This window comes from Alligator mississippiensis, chromosome 4, assembly GCF_030867095.1.
Source record: "Alligator mississippiensis isolate rAllMis1 chromosome 4, rAllMis1, whole genome shotgun sequence".
NCBI classification, from domain to species: Eukaryota; Metazoa; Chordata; order Crocodylia; family Alligatoridae; genus Alligator; species Alligator mississippiensis.
Window position 1 is genome coordinate 138,628,996 of NC_081827.1, and position 20,328 is coordinate 138,649,323.

The following is a 20,328-nucleotide window of genomic DNA, read 5'->3' on the forward strand; positions in this document are numbered from 1 at the left end:
CTTTTTTTCTTTTTTTAAGGAAATAAAGTAGTGTGTTCACTATTACTGCATCTGTTGACAAGCTTTGACATGAATCTTGAAGACCCTCTGCCCTATGTCTTTTCATTACAAAACCTCTCAAAAGGTCATGAGCAGCTATCCGTGGGCAGGCAGAGCAGGTGGAAAGCAGCCGGGAGCTGGAGCCAAAGCCCATGCACTGGGATAGGAGCTGCCTGGCTGAAGCTTCCCTCTGCCTGCCTGGAGCAGTGCAGCACAGGCAGGAGCAGGAGGAGGATCCTCCACTGGAGGAGAGGAGAACAGAACAGCCCCCACCAGCCAGGGCCCTGACCAGCAAATGCAACTTCTGGTAGAGCTGTTCCTGGTGCAGCTGCAGCCAGCTGGATGCTGCTCTGCTCTGCTCCCCTTGCTTCCACCAGCAGTGGCTCCTCCTGCCCCTGCTGTGCTGATCTGGGTGGGCAGATGAGGGGGAAGCTTCCGTCATGCAGCTCCCATTGGAGGCGAGGGGAGCAGAGCAGCACTGAGAATAGCCCCATCAGAAGCTGTGCACGGTGGTTGGGGCCCAGGCAGGTGGGAGCACGGTGTGGGCTGCACTGGTGGGAGCAGGTGGGGCTCAGCCCCATACGGAGTGCTGCAGGGGCAGCCACTGGCCAGATCCAGTCAGTTGGCAGGCCAGATTCAGCCCACGGGCCATAGTTTGCCCACCTCTGGTATGGAGGCTATTTGAAAAACAGCTTATGAATTAACCTTCCTTTCAAGTCTTACATTCAAGTGTTTTTGCTCTAAGGTATCTTCCTTTTCTATTAGCATTTCAGACCAAGACCTAGGATCTCTAACATTAGACTCCAACATTTATTTATATTGCAGAGTTATGTCCCCAATATACCAGGCACCATACGAACAGAACCTACCCAATGAGGTTATGAGCTAGATGTACAAGTCAGTGACAAGCATAACAGGAAGGAAAGAGGGAACATGCAGCTAAGGAATAGATTTCATAGACATTAGGGCTGAAAGGGACCTCAAAGATCATCGAGTCCAACCCCCTGCCTCAGGGGCAGGAAGTCAGCAGGGATCATAGGATCCCAGCAAGATAAACAACCAAATGTCTCTTGAAGGCATTCAAAGTAGGTGCTTGAACCACCTCTGGTGGCAGTCTATTCCAGACCCTGGGGGCTTGGACAGTAAAGAAGTTCTTCCTTATGTCCAGCCTGAAACGGTTATGGAGGAGTTTGTGACGGTTTGATCTTGTCATCCCTTGGGGTGCTCTGGTGAGCAGACGTTCCCCCCCAGATCCTGGTGAGCACCCCGATAAACTTATAGGTGGCCACCAGGTCACCCCTGAGCCTGCACTTCTCCAGGCTAAAGAGTCCCATAGCTCTCAGCCTCTCATCATCAGGTCTGTTCTCCTGACCTCTGATCATGTGCATGGCTGTCCTCTGGACTCTCTCAAGCTTCTCCACATCCTTTTTGAATTGTGGAGCCCAAAACTGGACTCAGTACTCCAGCTGTAGCCTCACCAAGGCAGAGTACAATGGGAGAATGACGTCTTGGGATTTGCTTGAGAAGCATCTATGGATGCAAGCCAGCGTTTTGCTCACTTTCCTAGCTGCAGCTTCACACTGAAGGCTCATGTTCATCTTGTAGTCGATCATGACCCCCAAGTCCCTTTCACCCACAGTGCTAGCCAGCGTAGCACTGCTGAGCCTATAAGCATGCTGCAGGTTTTTCTTCCCAAGGTGGAGAACCTTGCATTTGTCAGTGTTAAACATCAGGTTCTTGTCCGCCCATTTCCTGAGCCTGTCAGAGTCAGCGTGGATCACCCTCCTGTCTTCAGGTGTGGACGCTTTACCCCAGAGTTTGGTGTCGTCAGCGAACTTAGCCAGTCCGCTTCTGATACCAATGTCCACATCATTAATGAAGATGTTGAATAGTGTTGGCCCAAGGACAGAGCCTTCAGGGACCCCACTGGCCACAGCATACCATAATGATTGACTTCCATCAACCACAACCTTCTGGGTCCTACCACGGAGCCAATTCCCCAGCCAGCAGATCGTGGTGAGGCCGCAGCTAGCCAGTTTTGCTAAGAGGTGATCATAGGATACCAGATCGAAGGCTTTTTTTAAAGTAAAGATATACGACATCAATCTCTTCCCCCTTGTCCAGGTGACAGGTCACCTGGTTGTAAAAGGAAATGAGATTGGTCGAGCAAGACCTACCCACAGCAAACCCGTGCTGGCTATCCCTCAGGATGTTGCCATCGGCCAGTCTGTTAAGAATGGCCTCTTTGATAATCTTTTCTAAGATCTTCCCCAGGATAGAGGTCAGGCTGATGGACCTGTAGTTTGCCGGATCCACTTTCCTCCCTTTCTTGAAGATAGGCACCGCATTGGCCTTCCAGTCTTCTGGCATTTCACCAGAGTGCCAGGACTTCTTGAAGTTCTGTGCCAAGGGCTGAGCAATGATGCCAGCCAGCTCCTTGAGTACCCTGGGGTGTAAACTGTCAGGGCCTGCTGACTTGAAGGTATCCAGCCTCTCAAGGTGTTTCTTCACAAGGTCAGCATTGATGAAGGGTAAGCAATCTCCCTCACCTGAGCCTCCCTAGGGACTGGTGAAAGATCACTGGTGAAAGATCAGTGCAAAGTACCTATTTAGCAGGTTGGCTTTTTCCTGGGCGTCGGTTGTCAGTTGTCCCATCTGGTTTAGCAGGGGTCCAATGCTGCCCTTGCTTTTCCTCCAGCTCCCCACATATATAAAAAAGAACTTTTTATTGTCCTTGATACTTGTAGCTACTTGGAGTTCCGTCGCAGCCTTGGCTTTCCTTGTTCGCTCCCTGCAGGTCCAGACCAGTGCAGAATATTCCTCCTTTGGGGTGGAGCCAGTCCTCCATCCTTTGTAGGTCTGTCTTTTTAGACATAGGAGGTCCGCTAGTTCCCTGGAGAGCCAAGGGGGCTGCTATGCCCTTTTGCTGCCTTTCCTCTGAGATGGGATAGACTAAGCTTGTGCATCCAGGATCGCTCCTTTGAGGATCACCCATGATCCTGAACTCCCCTCCCCTTTGGGTCGTGGTCTCTTAGGGCCTCGCTGACAAGCCTCCTGAGCTTGTCAAAGTCAGCTTTCCTGAAGTCGAGGACTTCAGTGTTGCTGACTGACTTGCCAGCTTTATGGTGGATGGTGAAGGTGATCAGCTTCTGGTCACTGTCACCCAGCTTCCCTTCAATCATTAGGTCGCTGATTAGGTCGTCCCCTGCTGCCAGTACCAGGTCAAACAGCGCTTTACCTCTCATCGGCCCGTAGACCTCTTGCGTCAGATAGAGCTCATCCACGTACGAAAGAGCTTTGCGGCCCCTTGGATTTGGCTGAACACTCTTCCCATAAGATGTCTGGGTAGTTGAAGTCTCCCATGACAACCGTGCACCAGGAGTGTGCAGCCTCAGCCAATTCCCTGGCGAACTCCTGGTCAAGCTCTTGATCCTGGGTTGGAGGTCTGTAGTAGACTCCCATCATTGTGTCCTCTGTGCCGTGTTTCCCACAGATTTTAACCCAGAGGATCTCCAGTCGTCCACCCTGGATGCCAATGTCAGCTTGCAGGGACGTGTAGCTTTCCTTGACATAGAGAGGTACACCCCCGCCCATTTTGTCCACTTGATCTCTCCTGTACAGGGTATAGCCGTCTATACCTGTGGCCCAGTCATGGGTGCAGTCCCACCAGGTCTCCGTTATCCCTATGACATAGTAGTTGTTTGTGTTAAGCGGGAGAACAAGTTCCTCCTGTTTATTCCCCAAGCTCCTGGCATTTGTGTACAGGTACGCAAGTGTCCCTTTGGGGGCCCTTGCCTTGCCTGCAGCTTGCTCAAGGGAGCCCATCCCTGCCCCAGCCCTGAAGTGCCTTGGCCTTCTGACTTTTCAAGGGTTGCTCAGTGGGCCAGCAGTTGCAGTGGTCCCCCCCATCCTTCAGTAGACTTAGTTTAAAGCCCTGTGGAGCAGGTCAGCCAGTCAGGCTCAGAAGAGCCTCCTCCCCAGAAGAAAGGAAGCTAGAAAACAGGAGATTAGGTTTCCGATAGAATTTGACACTGTCATGTATGTGAATATCAGGTTCTCTTTTAAATGTTACAGAGAGCAAAGTAGAAGAATTCAGGGAGTGATCGGATGTGAGAGGAAAGACGGAAGAAGTCAGACTGTCACTTGTGTTAATCCTCAACATCATGGAGTATAGGTTGTCTTGACCGGTGGGGGAGCAACCTTATTGGCAGGCATGCCACAAATTAGCCCTGCACCCTCCCTGAGTAACACGCTGCTTCTCTTCCTCTTCTTACTCTGTTCTGCTTTTTGCTCCCTACTCCGTTCTCCCTGCCCAATCTCCTACTCTGCTTTTCTACTTCCTGCCCTGTGCTTCCTGCCTGATCTGCTGTTCTGCTGCCTATCCCCTCCCTGGTCTATCACATGCCACACACAGAAGCTGCCCATGCTGCCTCTGGCATGTGTGCCACAGGTTGGCCACCCCAGTCTTGACTGACAGACTGAGGAAGAAGGTGTCCTAGGAAAAAAAGTCTCAGGACTTGATCCTTGGCCTTGTTAAGTCAGGGGAAAATTGGGATGTTTTCTCTGCATCTGGAATTTATTCCCACATTAGGTGCTGCTAGCTTATCCAGTCATTGAGGAATTCAGTCATAGAAATGCAAATTGCCTTTTGTATTGTTCTAGAATACCCCAATGTCAGTTAATTTATGTTTGTTTGCAAAGTGTTATTGCTCCCCCTCCTTGGGTTATGGCTCTTAATCTGTTTTGTTTAAGTGGAGGGAGAGAAAACAGTAACCCTTCATCCATTCTTCTGATTCTACACTCCACAGGTCATTTATCACAGGCAAAGTGAAAATGTGTGAGAATCTGTTTAATCAATGGGCTGACACTAAATGTAGTTATTTTGCAAAGCACCATGGTGATAGGGACAAAAATGGGTAGTGAAAACAATCATTTCCACTACCCATATACAGGCAATTTTATAGAATAGTTAAACCTATTAGCCTTTCTTATGCATCTTTATTGAGATTGTAGGCAAATTCAGGTTTTACCTTAGATCCATGCATGGGTGTATCCAGGATTGCAACGATGGGGGTGCAGCTAAAATAGACTAACCTAGGGTGGCTAACGGGTTGCGTAGATCCAGGGACATGGGTGGTAGCAGCCCAGTCACAACCCACTTTGACATGTGTGCTGCATGCACAGTCCACTCTTGGGGTTCTCTGGTATGTCAGTAGAACTCTTTTTGGGAGCTCTGCATGTACTGGGAGCTCTAAGAGCTCACCACTGATGCAAGGGTGCCTGGAATCCCTGCTTTTAAGCAACTCTGAAGCCTACACACTTAATTTGGCTAACAGTCTCAATAAAGATATATAAGAAAGCAGATGCTTGGTTAAACTTTCTGATTCTGTCTGGTTTGCCATCATGACTTACTGGGGTTTTTTAGGTGAGGTTTTTGGGTTTTTTTAGCAAATTTTAGATGGACGCATCAGGAATAAAAACATGGGGTGCTGACAGATGTGGAAAAATGCACTTTACCAGATGCAGCAGTATGTTACTTTGACCTGGCTCTGCAGCTTCTGTATAGATTGGGCACTTCAGCACAGCTTTTGAGTGCTTTTAGCTAAAGCCGATTCAACCAGCTGTTAGATTAAAATGCCAAAAAAGCCCCACTAAAGTGCCTGATCTGTACAGACATTGGGAAAGCTGGGTGCAGCTTACACAGTGCCTCTCCTGGGCAGGCACTGGGCTTGGTGAGGGAGTGCGCTGAGTTTAAAGTGAAGCATGTTGGGTTTTTTTTCCATGTTTGTAACCAGCCCTGGAGTCTCAGCTGCCTTCTTGTACCCAGATTAGAACTGCACTTTGAATAAGAGCACTTGACAGATGTTAGGTTTTTTTGTTTTGTTTTGTTTTTTCTCCCAGATGAGCCAAGAAATGGAAACTTAACATTGTATTTAAAAAACAAAATAAATAAATAAAACATGAGATTTGAAATGCATAGTGAAGTCCCTTAAGTAATATTGACTGTGCTTCTAGTGTTACCATAGAATAAATCAATTAGGAGAGTACTGCTAAAGAGAGCACCATGTTCATTCCCTCACTGACTGCAGAAAATTCTGAGGTGATCTTAATTAGCCAGACTTGACATCCTGCATCCTATAGTGTTTATAATATGTGAACTTAACTTTGCTTCATTTCCTTCTTTTTGATTGTGTTTAGGGCTGGTGAATAAACTGATAGAGCAAGTCTAGACAACATACCATCCCTTGGGAATTATTTTTTGCCTCTGACTCCCTCTATGACAAATGATGAACTGACACGATAAGAAAAGGGACAGATACTTGATGAGCATCTCACTTAGACATATTGTTATGTGTATGTTTGCTGTTATTGCATATTAGTGCAATAGCTCTAAAAATATATTAAAAAATCTTTAACCATATTGTATAAAAAGAATGATAGTATGCTGCCATCAAGTGGTTGAGAGGCATAAACTGATCTCTCTTCTGATTTACCTAGGAATATAGAATAGTCACTGGATGAGGGGTAAACTTCTATCATAGGCTTAGAAACAGAGTGAACCAAATAAGACTATCAAGTCAATTTCCAATATGGAAGGAAGTTTATAGTGATTACTGCTATATAGGCTTCATTGTCTTTTCCCAATCTTAAATATTAGGAACAATAACATTAACAAACTGGCTGAAGACATTTAATCGGATTGACTGAGACTGAAGGAGTTTACCAATTTTTTTTTCTTTTGGATTCAGTTTTATATGAATTTTCAATAGGGACAAGTAGTATATACTGAAAGGAATAATTTGAGTTTTATACTTGAAATGTAAATTAACTGTCACCATGGGAAAAAAAAAAAAAAAAGGCTTCTCATGAACTATTCAGTGAAAACATCTGCTCAGTGTACAATATGCTGAAAAACATTCGCATATGTATCCATGCTGACTGTTCCTGATCTCATCTAGATGCTTCACAAAGGACTTTCTGAGGACCTACTCCATGATCTTGCTAGGTATAGAAGTCATGCGGGCTGGTTTGTATTTCTCTAGATCCTCCTCCTTCCCTTTCTTAAAGATGGGCAACATATTTTCTCTTTTCCAATCATCTGAGACCTCATCTGACCACCATTGAGTTCTCAAAGAGGCTTGTCAATGACTTGAAATCACCACAGTCAATTCCTTCAGTACCCTCCAGTGCATCCCATCCAGCCTTGTTGAAGCATCTAGCTTCTCTAAGTAATCCCCAATCTATTCTTCTGCTCTCTAGACTGTTTGTCTTCTTTCTTATCTTTGCTGCCAACTGCGCTTGTAGGTGTCCCTGTTTGTGAAGACTGAAGTAAAGACATGAAATACAGCCTTCTCTGTAACTAGATTGTGTTTTGCATTCTGTAAAGGACCTGTGGCTTCTTTGATGTTCCACTTACTAGTTCCTCCCTATAGATACCCAGCTACATATCCGATTACCTAATCTATCAATATGGGCAGCAAGCAGTGAAACGTTATATGCATACGTATCTGCCTGTCTGTCGTGTGTATGTATATGTGTGTGTCTCTATCTATAGCTATATATCTAGATAGATATAGAGAAAAATATCTTTATCTCTGTATAAATCTATATCGATATCTATATAGATATCGATATAGATATAGACAGACACACACACACATATACAACATCTAACTCTCTCCATATGGGGGAAGATACTAGCTACATCATCAATTTCAAACTGGAAACTGACTGCCGATCATTTAAACGCTCAAAAATGAAGCCGGGTTCTCTCCGCAGAAGAGCTGTGGCTGGTCTTTCCGAACAATCAGACCTTTTATATCCATTCCCATTTGCATCTGAAATTATGCCTTGACCTTCCTAAATTCCTTTTTTAGTTTCAATTCACTGAAGAGATTGCTGTCTGGTAAGGCTGGTCTCCTGTTAAACTTCTCATTATTTTGCCTCAGAATAGCTTGCTCCTGTGCCTTTGAGAAGGCTTCCGTAAAGTACAGCCAACTACCCTGGACTACTTTTCCCTTCACACTTACCTCCTGGCATCCTACCCACCAGTTCCCTGTGTTTATTAAAGTCTGCTTTTCTGAAGCCCTGTGTTCTAATTCTGTTGCTCTTCTTCATTCCTCACCTAAGGATCTTGAACTCTTATCATTTCATTAGCACTGTCACCCAAGTTACCTTCCACCTTTGCATTCTCAAGCAATTCTTAACTTAATGTTCATAAACAGGGAAGAAGAGCTTCCCCCATAGTTTGTCTCTTAAAGATCTTAAAGTGTATAACTTTTTTTCTGGGAGGTGGATCTCTATGCTCAAACTGAGGGATGGTAGTGATAGTACTGCTCCATGGTCCCTCATAAAGATTGCCCGAAGGCCCATATTCACCAAGCTTCCACATATAAGCCCACATGTAAGCTCAACTCTGAAAGTTCTGCTTAGGTTCTCAGTATGAGGTCAGCCCAACTGCTGTTTGCCTTCTTGTCCATCCTCTTCTGCAGTGTGTTTGAGACGTTTCTAGACATATGGATCCAAAACACAAGGCCATTAGGCATAATCCCACAGATTTCCGACTTCCTGCCCTTCTGCGCGCCCCCCCTTCCTCCCCCCCCCCCCGCTTCTCTCTGTCTTCAAGCAGAGAAACATGGGAGGAGGGACTAGCAGTCCACAGGCTGACTCCTAGAGGGGTTCCACAGGGGTACCCAAAATAGGTACCTTCTAGTGCCAAGAAATAATCATAATGTATGCTCAGCTTTGGCATAGCACAAGGTATGACAAAGTATGATATGGAGGAGAAAAGTTGGTAGGTAATATTGCTCAGTGTCCTCAAGGTTGACTGATCATGAGGCCTTCTGTAGAAGCATATAAGTGAGCTACAAGACCATCTTTCTCAGGCACTTTATCTTTTGTTCTGTGACCAAAGTCCTGATTTCTTCACCTGTTTGTGACCACTTAAATTTCCTCCTTCGTTTTCATACTTTGCTTGCATTATTCCTGCAATAGTGCAGTCTCTTACTGCATTTGCTCCTCTGAATATTTATTCCAGCTTCCATGGTGCTTCCTACCTTATGCCCTGGTTTTATTTTTGAGGTAGAAATAGCTGCTGTTCAGGACCAGGACACAACAGTCCTGGCCACCTGTTCATTCCAACTGTTCTTCAGAGACAAAAAAGGATGATGGAAAGAAGTCTTGACTACTTGTTTATAGTCCCCCACAGCAATCAGTAGCAGCCAGGAAGTGGGGTGGGGAGGAGGTTGTGTGGATAGAGAGAGATGAAATGGAAACTATGCTCATTGCCTGCCTCCTTGTTTATAAGAGATATTTCATTTGGTATGGAAAAGTAGTTAGCCCTTTTAGTCTGGGTAAAGAGACAAACACTTCAGTATTCCTATCACAAATATCATACATCTCTAGTTGTAAACTTTAATCAAAGTAAGATTTCAGTGCTAAATGTCTGGCTTCCTTCTTGAAGGCTGTGTATTGTAAATCCCCACTACTAATACATGAAGTTTATTGCTCAGGATGTTAAGGAGGTGGAGGGGTAGTACCAAATGACAAATTAAGTTCGTCTGGGGAGTCACTCAAAAGGACTATTTTTCCCCCCTATGAACACTTGTATATTACACAACCTCTGCCTCCTGGCAGCTGAACTTTAATCTGCTTCCCAAAGGCCTTCTAAGTTTGGAAGTGTGCCTGCCTGCATAGGCAGTGTTGATATACCCATACTTGTTGTACTTTAAAATCCCAATTTAGCATATTTTGCTAGCCTGCATGGTCAACAAGCCCTTAGTGTAAGGTGGATTGGTGCCACTCTTCACAGTATTTGGTACCAGTAATTTCTGTCAAGCAAAATATACTTAAATGTTCACTTCTCAAATGTTTCGTTCTGATCTTTCTGTCTTGTACTACTAGCTAAGAACTTGTAAGTTTAGTTCTATTATATTGCATAGTCTCAGAAATGAAGATATAAAACGTTTTGCCAGTTTCTTTATTTCTGAAGGATGCTTATCTGATCTAGTTAGGCTTCAGTACATTGCCATGCATTATTATACGGGAGCCTGAGGGAATATACAATTAAATAAAATAAATGTTTCAGCATAGTACAAAGAGAACATACTCATTCCAGGGTATCTTGTGGCTAAACCTCTGCTTGCTGCTACAGGAGGAGAAAACTCAGTAAAATGCTTATGAATGCAGAGAGGCTATTTTTGTGTGGAGGGGTTTTGGAAAGCATTAAGTCTTTAACATATTAACTATTCAAGCTGTTGACAAGAAAATTGACTAACTTGAGTTCATAAGTATTTCTAATCACATTGGTAATTTGTGTGCCACTTTTTAAATGATTTTTAATTAAAGTATTTTAACTGCATTTTTTTCCAGAAGGGGACATACCAAAAGAATTGACAGCCTTAATCCAATATATGACTGCAGCAGACAACTTGTCAATGTTAAGCTAGAAGAAAAGCGTAGAAAATGTTATTTCAGTGTCTGCTCAAGCAATTAAAAATTGCTCCTTTTTATATACTTATATCTTTGGGGGAGGGGGGTGTCTGTGTAGTGTGTATACATACATACATACATGTTAGTGGTTCTTTTATAGATATACTGTATATTGACATTAGCTTGAATCCAATTTTAGTGTTAAAGCTGTCAGCACTTCAATTATAAGCTCCTATTTAGGAAGGTTTATAACTGATATAAAAGACTTGCTCAGGAACAAATCTTTATTGTAATTATGGTATTTTAGAAAGTAGACTGGTAACATAGCCAGCTGGAGTACTGCGTCCAGTTTTGGGCTCCACAATTCAAAAAGGATGTGGAGAAGCTTGAGAGAGTCCAGAGAAGAGCCACGCGCATGATCAGGGGTCAGGGAAGCAGACCCTACGATGACAGGCTGAGAGCCCTGGGGCTCTTTAGCCTGGAAAAGCTCAGGCTCAGGGGTGATCTGATGGCCACCTACAAGTTTATCAGGGGTGATCACCAGTATCTAGGGGAACGTTTGTTCACCAGAGCGCCCCAAGGGATGACGAGGACGAATGGTCACAAACTACTACAAGATCGTTTCAGGCTGGACATAAGGAAGAATTTCTTTACTGTCCGAGCCCCCAAGGTCTGGAACAGCTTGCCGCCGGAGGTTGTTCAAGCGCCTTCATTGAACACCTTCAAGATGAAACTGGATGCTTATCTTGCTGGGATCCTATGACCCCAGCTGACGTCCTGCCCTTTGGGCGGGGGGCTGGACTCGATCTTCCGAGGTCCCTTCCAGCCCTAATGTCTATGAAATCTATGAAACATTTATCTTCAGGGAGTGAAAAAAAATCCCCAAACCTCATTTAATACCTGTTTCAGACATTCTCTTAAGATTTATTTAAAAAAACAAATTATAGCTTTCATTTAGAAATGTTGACTGGAGTAGCAGTTGAAATGCCTTGGTAAATGCATCTCTGGGCAGATCTGGCTAATGCTTCTTGAAAATAGCTTTTGTGTGTTTGACATAGTGGGGCAGCTCTTTCAGCATAGTTTATTGAGTAAATATATATTTAATGTTTTTAACTTTAATATATTGTTGCAGCTAGTCCAGAAAATGGTGAACAAAGTTTGAATATTCCAGCTCTCACTATATCATCCACTCAAATGCATCTTACTTTACAAGGGAAGAAGTGGGCAGTTAATAACATTTTGAGTTAAGACTTCATTTTCAATAGTGAAATAAAAAACATAAGTATGCCTTGTTCCCCTATTTTTATAATATTTTAAACTGAGATGCCAGTGTTTTTGTACCATTTCTGTGAATCAGGGTTCACATAGGGGCCTGACCATCTTAGTGTGCTTTATCAGATGGAAATATAATTCCAGATTCACTTTTACTCTTGTAGTAAAGCTAGTTGAAAAGGTCTTTAAGCTTTATTAAGTACAGTCAGCCTGCACAAATCTAGTTTCCATTCAGTTTCCTGTTCATGACTCTGGGTACGGTAGGATAACATTTCATTTTGAAGGATGGCCACCAACATTGCAACACAGATACTGACTTCTTATACAAGGGCTAAGCAATATATTTCAAAATCCTCTCCCATCCTCACGCCTAGCTGTTTTATTTTAAGAATTGTTTCGACTTTCCAGACTGTTGGCAACATTTTCTAAACAAGTAATATTTAACAACTTCATTGGTCAGTGCTGCTCCACAGAGATGGGGCAAGTTTGTTAATCTGTTTATCGGCATTCATCTTTGAAATCCCATAAGTTAATTTTGTATAGAGAAGGATTTTCCTGGTGAGATAAATGTAATGACCATAATTAGTTCTTACTGCATCTGCTGGAACTACGAGGTGTTCAGAGGTCTCACAATGATCTTTTGTTGAACTGTAGACATGACTCTATGTTTGGTCCAGGGGCTGACCAGGTGCAACACTCATATTCTCTTACTCTTGAGAAACTCTATCCCTGTGAGAGAATTTTTTTTTATTGTTTCTAAGGCCAGACAAAATATCTTGGAGAGCTAGTACTAGTATGCCATGATTGTTATGCAGAGCGGGATGGTAGTTTTGCTGATTTTTAGAAAGTTTCAGCATTCATCCCAAAATTTCATGGTGCATAAAAGGGGCACATTATGACTACGAGTTTACTCATGTGCTGCAGGTACAGCTTACAGTACTCATCTATTTTTCCCCCTCTAGTAGCTCAATGAAATTCTTTTACTTCTTTGTTGTGTTGTGCCCAGGTTCTTGATGTCAGTCATGTGAGCCTTTTAGTGATGTTAATCACTGTTTCTGACTAAACATTTGGACATGTAGATTTAAGAAAGAGCTTCCATTTAGCATATACAGGATGTAAGAGGAGTTAGAGCATTTGTAAATTCAGATAGTGAAGCTCAAGTGCACAGATTACATTTGCATCCATATGTTGGAAAAATAAAGATTTTGTTTTAGAAATTACTAGATATTAAATACTACTGTTCTGTTGAGTGTGAAAGAAGTCAAAATATTAAGACAAAGCCCTACTACACTTGATAGATTTCTGAATTCCACACTTGTTTGTTTCTAGTGAAACTTAATTAGGGGTTAGAATAGCCAGAGGATTATGGAAGAGCTGTGGCTGATGAGGGATTTTCATAAATCAGTACACACAGGATACATATTACTTTTTCTTCTCCAGCCATTTGATGTTCTGGATCTGTTGGCTTCCTTATACAGGTTGCAGTTTCTAAGCAAATTCTCCAGTTGTTGATCTCCAAGCATCTGCTTTGCCCCATACTCGAGCTGGATTCTCCTTCAGGGTTGCTTTTGTGTTTTGGTGCTCAGTTTTTATGGCTTTCCCATGGCAGATTCCTTTGGGCTTGTTGGATAGTATTAAATAGAGGAGCAGAGCCACTGTTGTAGAATCGCAAGGAATTCTTCAGTACACTCATGATGTGTACCTTCTCCTAGGTGGACACACTCTGACTTCTGTTTAGCCTCCCTGTTCAGCACATATGGTGGGGTCTCACTCCATATGGAGTAAGATTATAGCAGCAAGAACCTTCAGTCTGTTCTGGTTGTCAGTTGTGGAAAGACTCCTTGCTTAGGAAAGCAGGTGTAGCAGGCAAATATCTAAGATACTGGCTGCAACTCTGCAGGACAGTTCTGGGACAGCACTAGTATAAAATCTTCTGATGATATCAACCACCATGCCTTCTGCCTCTGCATGTTGCTCAGAACCATTCTTCTGCTCTCCACCCATATGCTCAGTTATAGAGAATCTGATTATCCTCTCTTCAGGAATCCTAAATCAGACCTCTGTAACATGATTACAATTTTCAGCATCCTGTTATAGCCGGAGAGGAGAGATACTAAGTGGGCATTCAGCTCAGGAAATTTGATTGCAAGAGGAATCCATAAGTGAGAGAATAGTGTGTCAGTAGCACAGAGTATAAGATGCATGTCGCTACTGGTTGTTCCATTACTCAATCTAAACGTAGCTAGCCATCATGGCTGCTGACAGATCTGGTGGGGGGGAAAGAAACCCCGGCGCTTTATTTTCAGTTTGATGTGCCCCTATGCCACGTGCAGCACATTCCCAGAAGAGGATCCGCATTAGTTTGATCAGCTGATTGAATCAGTTATTATATAAGTGCCAAAACCACTACTGAAATGCCCAATATATACAGATGCTGGGGAGCCAAGTCATACTAACGCAGTTCCTCTTCCAGTAAAGCACCATTTCTTTTTATCACGGACAGCAGCAGCCCATAACAGTACCTTGTTTTACAATGGTTAACCAAGTACCTGAAGTATAATTACATTGGGATCCATTGCATGAGGTATCCTGAAATGGTTGAGGTAGGGCCCAAATTGGATTGGGGTAGGATTAGCTAGTCTGTCTACACACACTGGGATTAGCAGAATAAATCCTTATTAGTCCAAATTAGTTGATATCTAGTGTAGCCAAACCATTCCTAACACACACCTTGGGCCAGATTCCAATATCAGCACTGAAGCAATTGTTTTTCCCCTTGCATTGGAGTTTGAATATTAATTAGTAGTTTTACATAGCTGAACAACAGGCTAATTTTTGCTTCTTATAATTCATTTGATTCATTATACTTCATAAATTTTGTTCCCACCTACCCCAGCTCTGATTTAATTTTTTTTTTTACCCTGAAAGATAGATGCCTACAGCAAGGATTTTCAGGTATATATTTATAGGTGCATTTTAACTTAAGTGGGATGTGTCATATGTGTCATTTTGCTCTGAAGGCAAACAAAAACCATGGGTACCTTTTGAATTTCACTTAATCCCTATTTCAAGGACTTGCATGAATAAGCCTTGTGTCTATGCTCTGTATGTAGAATGAGCTCCAAATGGGACAAAAATTTGTTTTGTTTTTTTCCTACCCTGTAAGTTCTGGAGGTGTGTGGGACAATATTGAGATTTCTCTTGATAGTTGTTGCTTCAGTACTCAATTACCAACAAGGTTTTAAGGTGGTGATATTTTGTTGTTGTTGTTGTTGTTGTTGTTCCAGAAAACTGAGAAGTGGGAAAGTGAAAAGACTGATGCAGACATGGAGGAATATATCTGGGAAAATACCTGCTCTCAGAAGAATGTCTTGGACACACTTCTGCGAATAAAAGCTGCAGAGAAAATCAGTGATGTGCCTAGGGAAGAACTGCTTGCTTCTGAGATAGTTGAGAATTACAAAAACTCTGTGGTCCTGCTTAAAAACGAGGGGGAAACAGAGGATAACATGTCTAAGTACAAGGAATCAGTGAAGAAACTGCTGAATCTGCAAGGATTCCAATGAAAATAGACTTGCTTAAGTATAAAGGTGAAAATATGTATTAATACCTTTTGTATAAAATTCAGATTAGCTATCCATAATGTCTAAGCATCTTCCTTCAAGTTTTTAAAAAATTAACTAAACCCAAATGCAGGTGACTATCCAATTTGGAAAGTATCAGCGATGCTTAAATTCAGTCATGGGGAAAGTTTATTAAACTATCATGGTCCACAAAAGTCATTTGTGTATGAATAAAACTTGTATTAGTTCTTGTCTGGCAAGCTATCAAAATGAATGCCCATTGCTTTCAATTTGCCATTCAACAAGTGCTAGCTAGTCTGGAACATGGTGGATCCATAACCAGTCTTTTGATCCATCAGAAACTTAAGCATGACTTTGGGCAAGTCACCATGGGTACAGTCATTAAAAAAGTATGTAAGAGATTTTGGGCTAACAAGTTCCACTGACTTGCAATGAGACTTAAATTCATGTGTGACAACATTCACTTTTATAATGGGAGTTGGTACCTAAACCCCTTGGGTACTTTTGAAAATGTGACCCTTAGGTTTTCTGTGTGTCTGTTCTTTGGTGATAATATTTCCCTGCCTCTAAGGTATTGGAAAGATAAAGATCTATTGGAAAGATAAAGTTAAAGATGTGGATGCTCATATATTATGCTAGGACAGAGATTGGCAACCTACACTCAACCAAGTCACTGGATCCAGCCCACAGAGCTAGGGTTTTCTTGGGTAACCTTGGTGGCTTGTGGCTTTGCCCATGCCATGCTGCAGCCGGGTAGCGGGGAACTTTTTGCATTTGCAGCACCACAGTCAGGCAGTGGAGAGAAGCAGAAGTGTAGAAAAGCAGTGGTGGCAGCCGGGTCCTAGTACCAGTGTGTCAGACCCACCCTGGGCTGTTCCAGCCTACTTGCCAGAAAATATTGCTGACACCTGTGCTAGAAAGCCAGATAAGCATCTTGAATAGAAATGGTATGCCCAATGGAAAAGGAACAGGATAGGGTAAACCTTGAAATAGGAAATAGACAAACTAGTGGGTTGAAGGCTAATGAGAATTGTTTTCCAGGATACCATCATGCATAAAGAAGGAAAAAGGAGAAAATGGAGGTTGGAAGCATACAGCATAAAATCTTTGTATGCCTATATAAGATGTATATAGAATAAGTAAGCAAATAATGTATTGTTGCATGAACAAAAGGGATTTTAATGAAAGGACGTAGACTGTTAAATGAGTGAAGTATAAATTAGGGTATGACATTTTTGGTACAGGAGGAGATGTATTAACCTGTCTATCATGAGTGAACCCGGGAACTCTTGGTGTGGGAAACAGTTGCTTCCAGCTGCTTGTTACCAGGAGTAGAAGAAAACATGATATGAATGAGTATTATTCCTCTGATTTTTATTTGAACAGAAGTGATGTTGAAAACCAAAACTTCCAACAAGTTTCAGGTACACAACACTGATCAAAAATAGTTTCTTTAATAGAAACAAATATTCAGGAAAATTAGTCATACAACTGATTTGGTTACTCTTCTTTCTTTCGTTAAAAAAGAAATCTCAAAAATAGAATACATAGCTAATTATGCCAAGAGTTTGACTTTCAGGTTTACAAAAATAATTCCTGTGTTGGGGGAAAGGGGTGTTTAATCAGAATTAGATATTGTAAATCCTTGATATGTAATAAGGCCAAACTGATAACCTAATGCTCCACTCCCCAGCCACAGCTAGTTAAGAGGAAAACAGTTAAGAGCATGGGTATGAACCCTGGCTAGGGAGGAGGAAAATTATTTCTGTATAATGTTATTTGGGACTCCACGGGAAGCCTTCTGACTGGCTTCAATCTTTTGACATTAAGGCCTCTATATACTGCAGCTCATGTCGTATGCACAGGTGGCTAGTGTCTCCCTTCTTAAGGGAGTGGCATTGTCATAAGGATTCTGTCTAGTAGGACGCAATTTTCCATATAGACAGAAGTCTCTTTAAAAAATGAATATTCAAATCATTGCTACAGAATCCTTATAATTGCTACTATCAAGATTTTTTTAATCTTTGCATGACCATCCTATTTTCAGTTTTGTCACATCATAGTTACTCACTTTCTAGACAAATGTTCCCTTCTTTCAGCTCTGCACCAAGGTGAATCTTATTTCTGAAAGGTTGAGGTGTTGCGGGGAATGGTCCAGCTGTTTTTGAAAGAAAGGAGAGAGGAGGTGAAAGTAAAAACATTTTCCCATTTGAAAAATATTTGCGTGTTGCAATTTTGACTTGGAAAATACCATGAATTGTTGAAGAGTGTCTGGCTTTTTTCTACTTGACTGGGCCTGAAGGCAGAATCTGTCCATTAATATAGTTGTACCATCTGTAGAGCAATGGGGACCCTCAAGTACTATGATGACATTGTGTAATGTACATTTTTATAACCTTAATTGCTGATCTTTATCTGCTAGGGCATATTACCCTTGCAAAGCAGAGTCTACAAAAGACTGTTCTCTGTTTAGATAGGTGCAAACAGGGGAAGTACAAGTACAATAACAAATATACAGGTCTGCATAGCACCTTATTCGTATCAGTGATGCTTCATTAATGTGTTGTAATGCATCGGCAGCATTCTAAAGCTTACATACCTTCACCTTATTACGTGGGGAAGTGTTTCATTTAAAGGTAGAGATAAATGTAAATCAAGAAACTGCTAGTTTTGTAAACCTGATTCAGTAGTTTGTGGAAGTAATATTTGAACTTTATTAAAGCATGAAAAGAGCACTTGGCATTCTACCATCAGACAAAGAAGCATTGATGATGTCTACAAACAGTGGGCCTATTATCTCACAGCTGGCCTTTTCCAGCCAGGAGCAGCCTGGAGCTAGTGCAGGAATAATGGCCACAGGTACTTTCAGGACTTCAGTGAATATTATAGGCTGAAACATCATCAGACAAGGCTACTAAATATGTTCCTTTGAGACCACTGTCCTGTCCTCACAGATGCAGATTTCTCATTCTAAATGCAACGGTTTTCTCTGAGGGAGAAAAAATCTACTTGCAGTGAGAAAATTCTCACTCCAGTGGAAGCAGGTCGTATTAGCACTGCCTTTTTAGTGCTTACCTATATGGTCTCAGAATCCTTGTTTCTTCTTTGCACCTTATTTTTGGACGTTATCATATGTACATACATACCACATACCTCTTCCCAAAAATTAGCTCTCTAAAATTGGGATACATCTTTATGAGAGGAAGCTGATCTCCACACTAAAGTGGAGGCATAGGGATGCTAGAATGGCTGCTAGGGATGTTCTGGGCTCTGTGCTCTATCAAGGAAGGATGGAGGTCCAGTCCCTCCTTGTCACTCACTTGCTAGCTACAGCTCCAGAGGTACAAGTTTAACCCTGTCACTGCCAAATTGGCAACAGCTTTTGGCCAAGGAGGGTTAAACTTGTAGCTCTGGAGCTGCAGTTTAGAGCGTGGGTGACGCTGACAACTGAACTATGCCCATCTTGTATGTAACCAGAACATTCAGCCATGTTGATCCCAGGTTGTGACGGTTAAGATTCTAGAAAAACAGTTTTTCTTTATCTGCCTTCCCAGAGCAAGTTGCATGTCTTATATGTGAGGGTGTGATATGTGAGTAATATGATACTACTTTACCTCCCCTCCCCACTTTGTCTACTGCTCATTTCTTTTGCAGAGCCCAGAAGCACTTTTTATTTCAACCAGGCCTTTCTATCAAGTGTTGGTATAGGCTTTCCAAAGTCACCTGGTTTCAAACTCTGTACCTCTTGCCTACCATAGATGGGCACATCAAGTGTCTTCCCTGCTTGAAGGGGTCCCAGGTCTACAGGAACCATGCAAGGTGATCACTTCCTAGACCAGGAAGGAGTGTGAAGTCATATCTCAGGTTTACCTCCTGCCATCATCAGGCTCTGAACCCAGAGTGTAGGACTCAATTGGGAGCAGGCCTTCCAGGGAGCAAATTCCTCCTCAAAGACTATCTTCCACACAGTGCCAAAGATGAGCTTCCTGGTGAGCATCAGCCTGGAGACTGCCATTACAGGATCCTCGAGAGAGATTCTTTACTTCACTTCTAAACTTCATGGCCGCATGAAGAATATTGACAAAGCTCAGAAATATCCCTTTCTTAGAGCTACCAATGTGCCTTCCTGGAGACTCCCCCTCATCAGGCCCTAAGGAATTAAGCCCCCAAGGTTCCTCCTTCAGCACCTAGTTATCATGGAACCACCTTCTTGGCACCAATCCTTATTTCAGTAGTGGTGCTTGCTCCTCTACTGATACTCTGTTTTCTCCCTACAGCCTTCTGCTATTCTATCCCATATACTAATGTCAATTTCTCCAGAGGTTCTGTTTCTGTTCTTTGGTTTCCATGTGACTAATCTGACATGCCCCTTCCTAGCTGAGGAAGTTTTGGTTTCCAGAGCTGCTGCTCTTGTTGGAGAGAAGCCCAGGACTGCTGTTCTTGGACCAGCTTTTCCAGAACAGGAGGACACTCCAGAAATATCTGCGTCCCCTTACCTTCATAGCTTCAATGCTGGAGGGTTCTCAATAATGAAGTGGGCCTGCTTACTCCATCAGGGACATTATTGATAACTGCAGATGCTCTACTAAATGAACCTACCTACCTGTCATGCAAGGCTTCTCTCCCATTGTAAGGTTGTTACTGGAGGTATATTAGACTACTACACAAAACAGAAGCAAAGTGATCTCAGTTGTTATCACAATGTCACTCTGTTATTATAACTTGTCACCTAGCCACAGAGCGTCAGCCTTTTCTACCCAGCAGTATTAAAGTTCCCCAATTATGACAAAACATATTCCTGGTGATGAGAAATGGGTCCCTCAGTGCAACCTGAATTTAAACTTTATGGTCTTAGTGAACACACATTTGTAATGAAGGTAATTTGCTTGCTTTCCGTTTGTCCATGAAGGTGGCTTTGTTGGTGTCTATCACTCTATCAGAGAGGGAAGGGCAAGATTCAAGTGAGATCTTTGTAAATAAATAAAAATTAATTAAAACTCGC

At 42.5% G+C, this 20,328-nt stretch overlaps 1 protein-coding gene across 1 annotated transcript in view; it reads left to right on the forward strand.

Moving 5' to 3' along the window:
- Window positions 1-20,328, forward strand: part of MRPS35 (mitochondrial ribosomal protein S35) — a 53,854-nt gene extending 33,526 nt beyond the window's left edge. Inside the window, exon 8 of the mRNA XM_006278074.4 lies at window positions 15,030-20,328. Within this exon, the coding sequence (XP_006278136.2) occupies window positions 15,030-15,308 (279 nt within the window). The 3' untranslated portion in view covers window positions 15,309-20,328. The remainder of the gene's footprint in view (window positions 1-15,029) is intronic.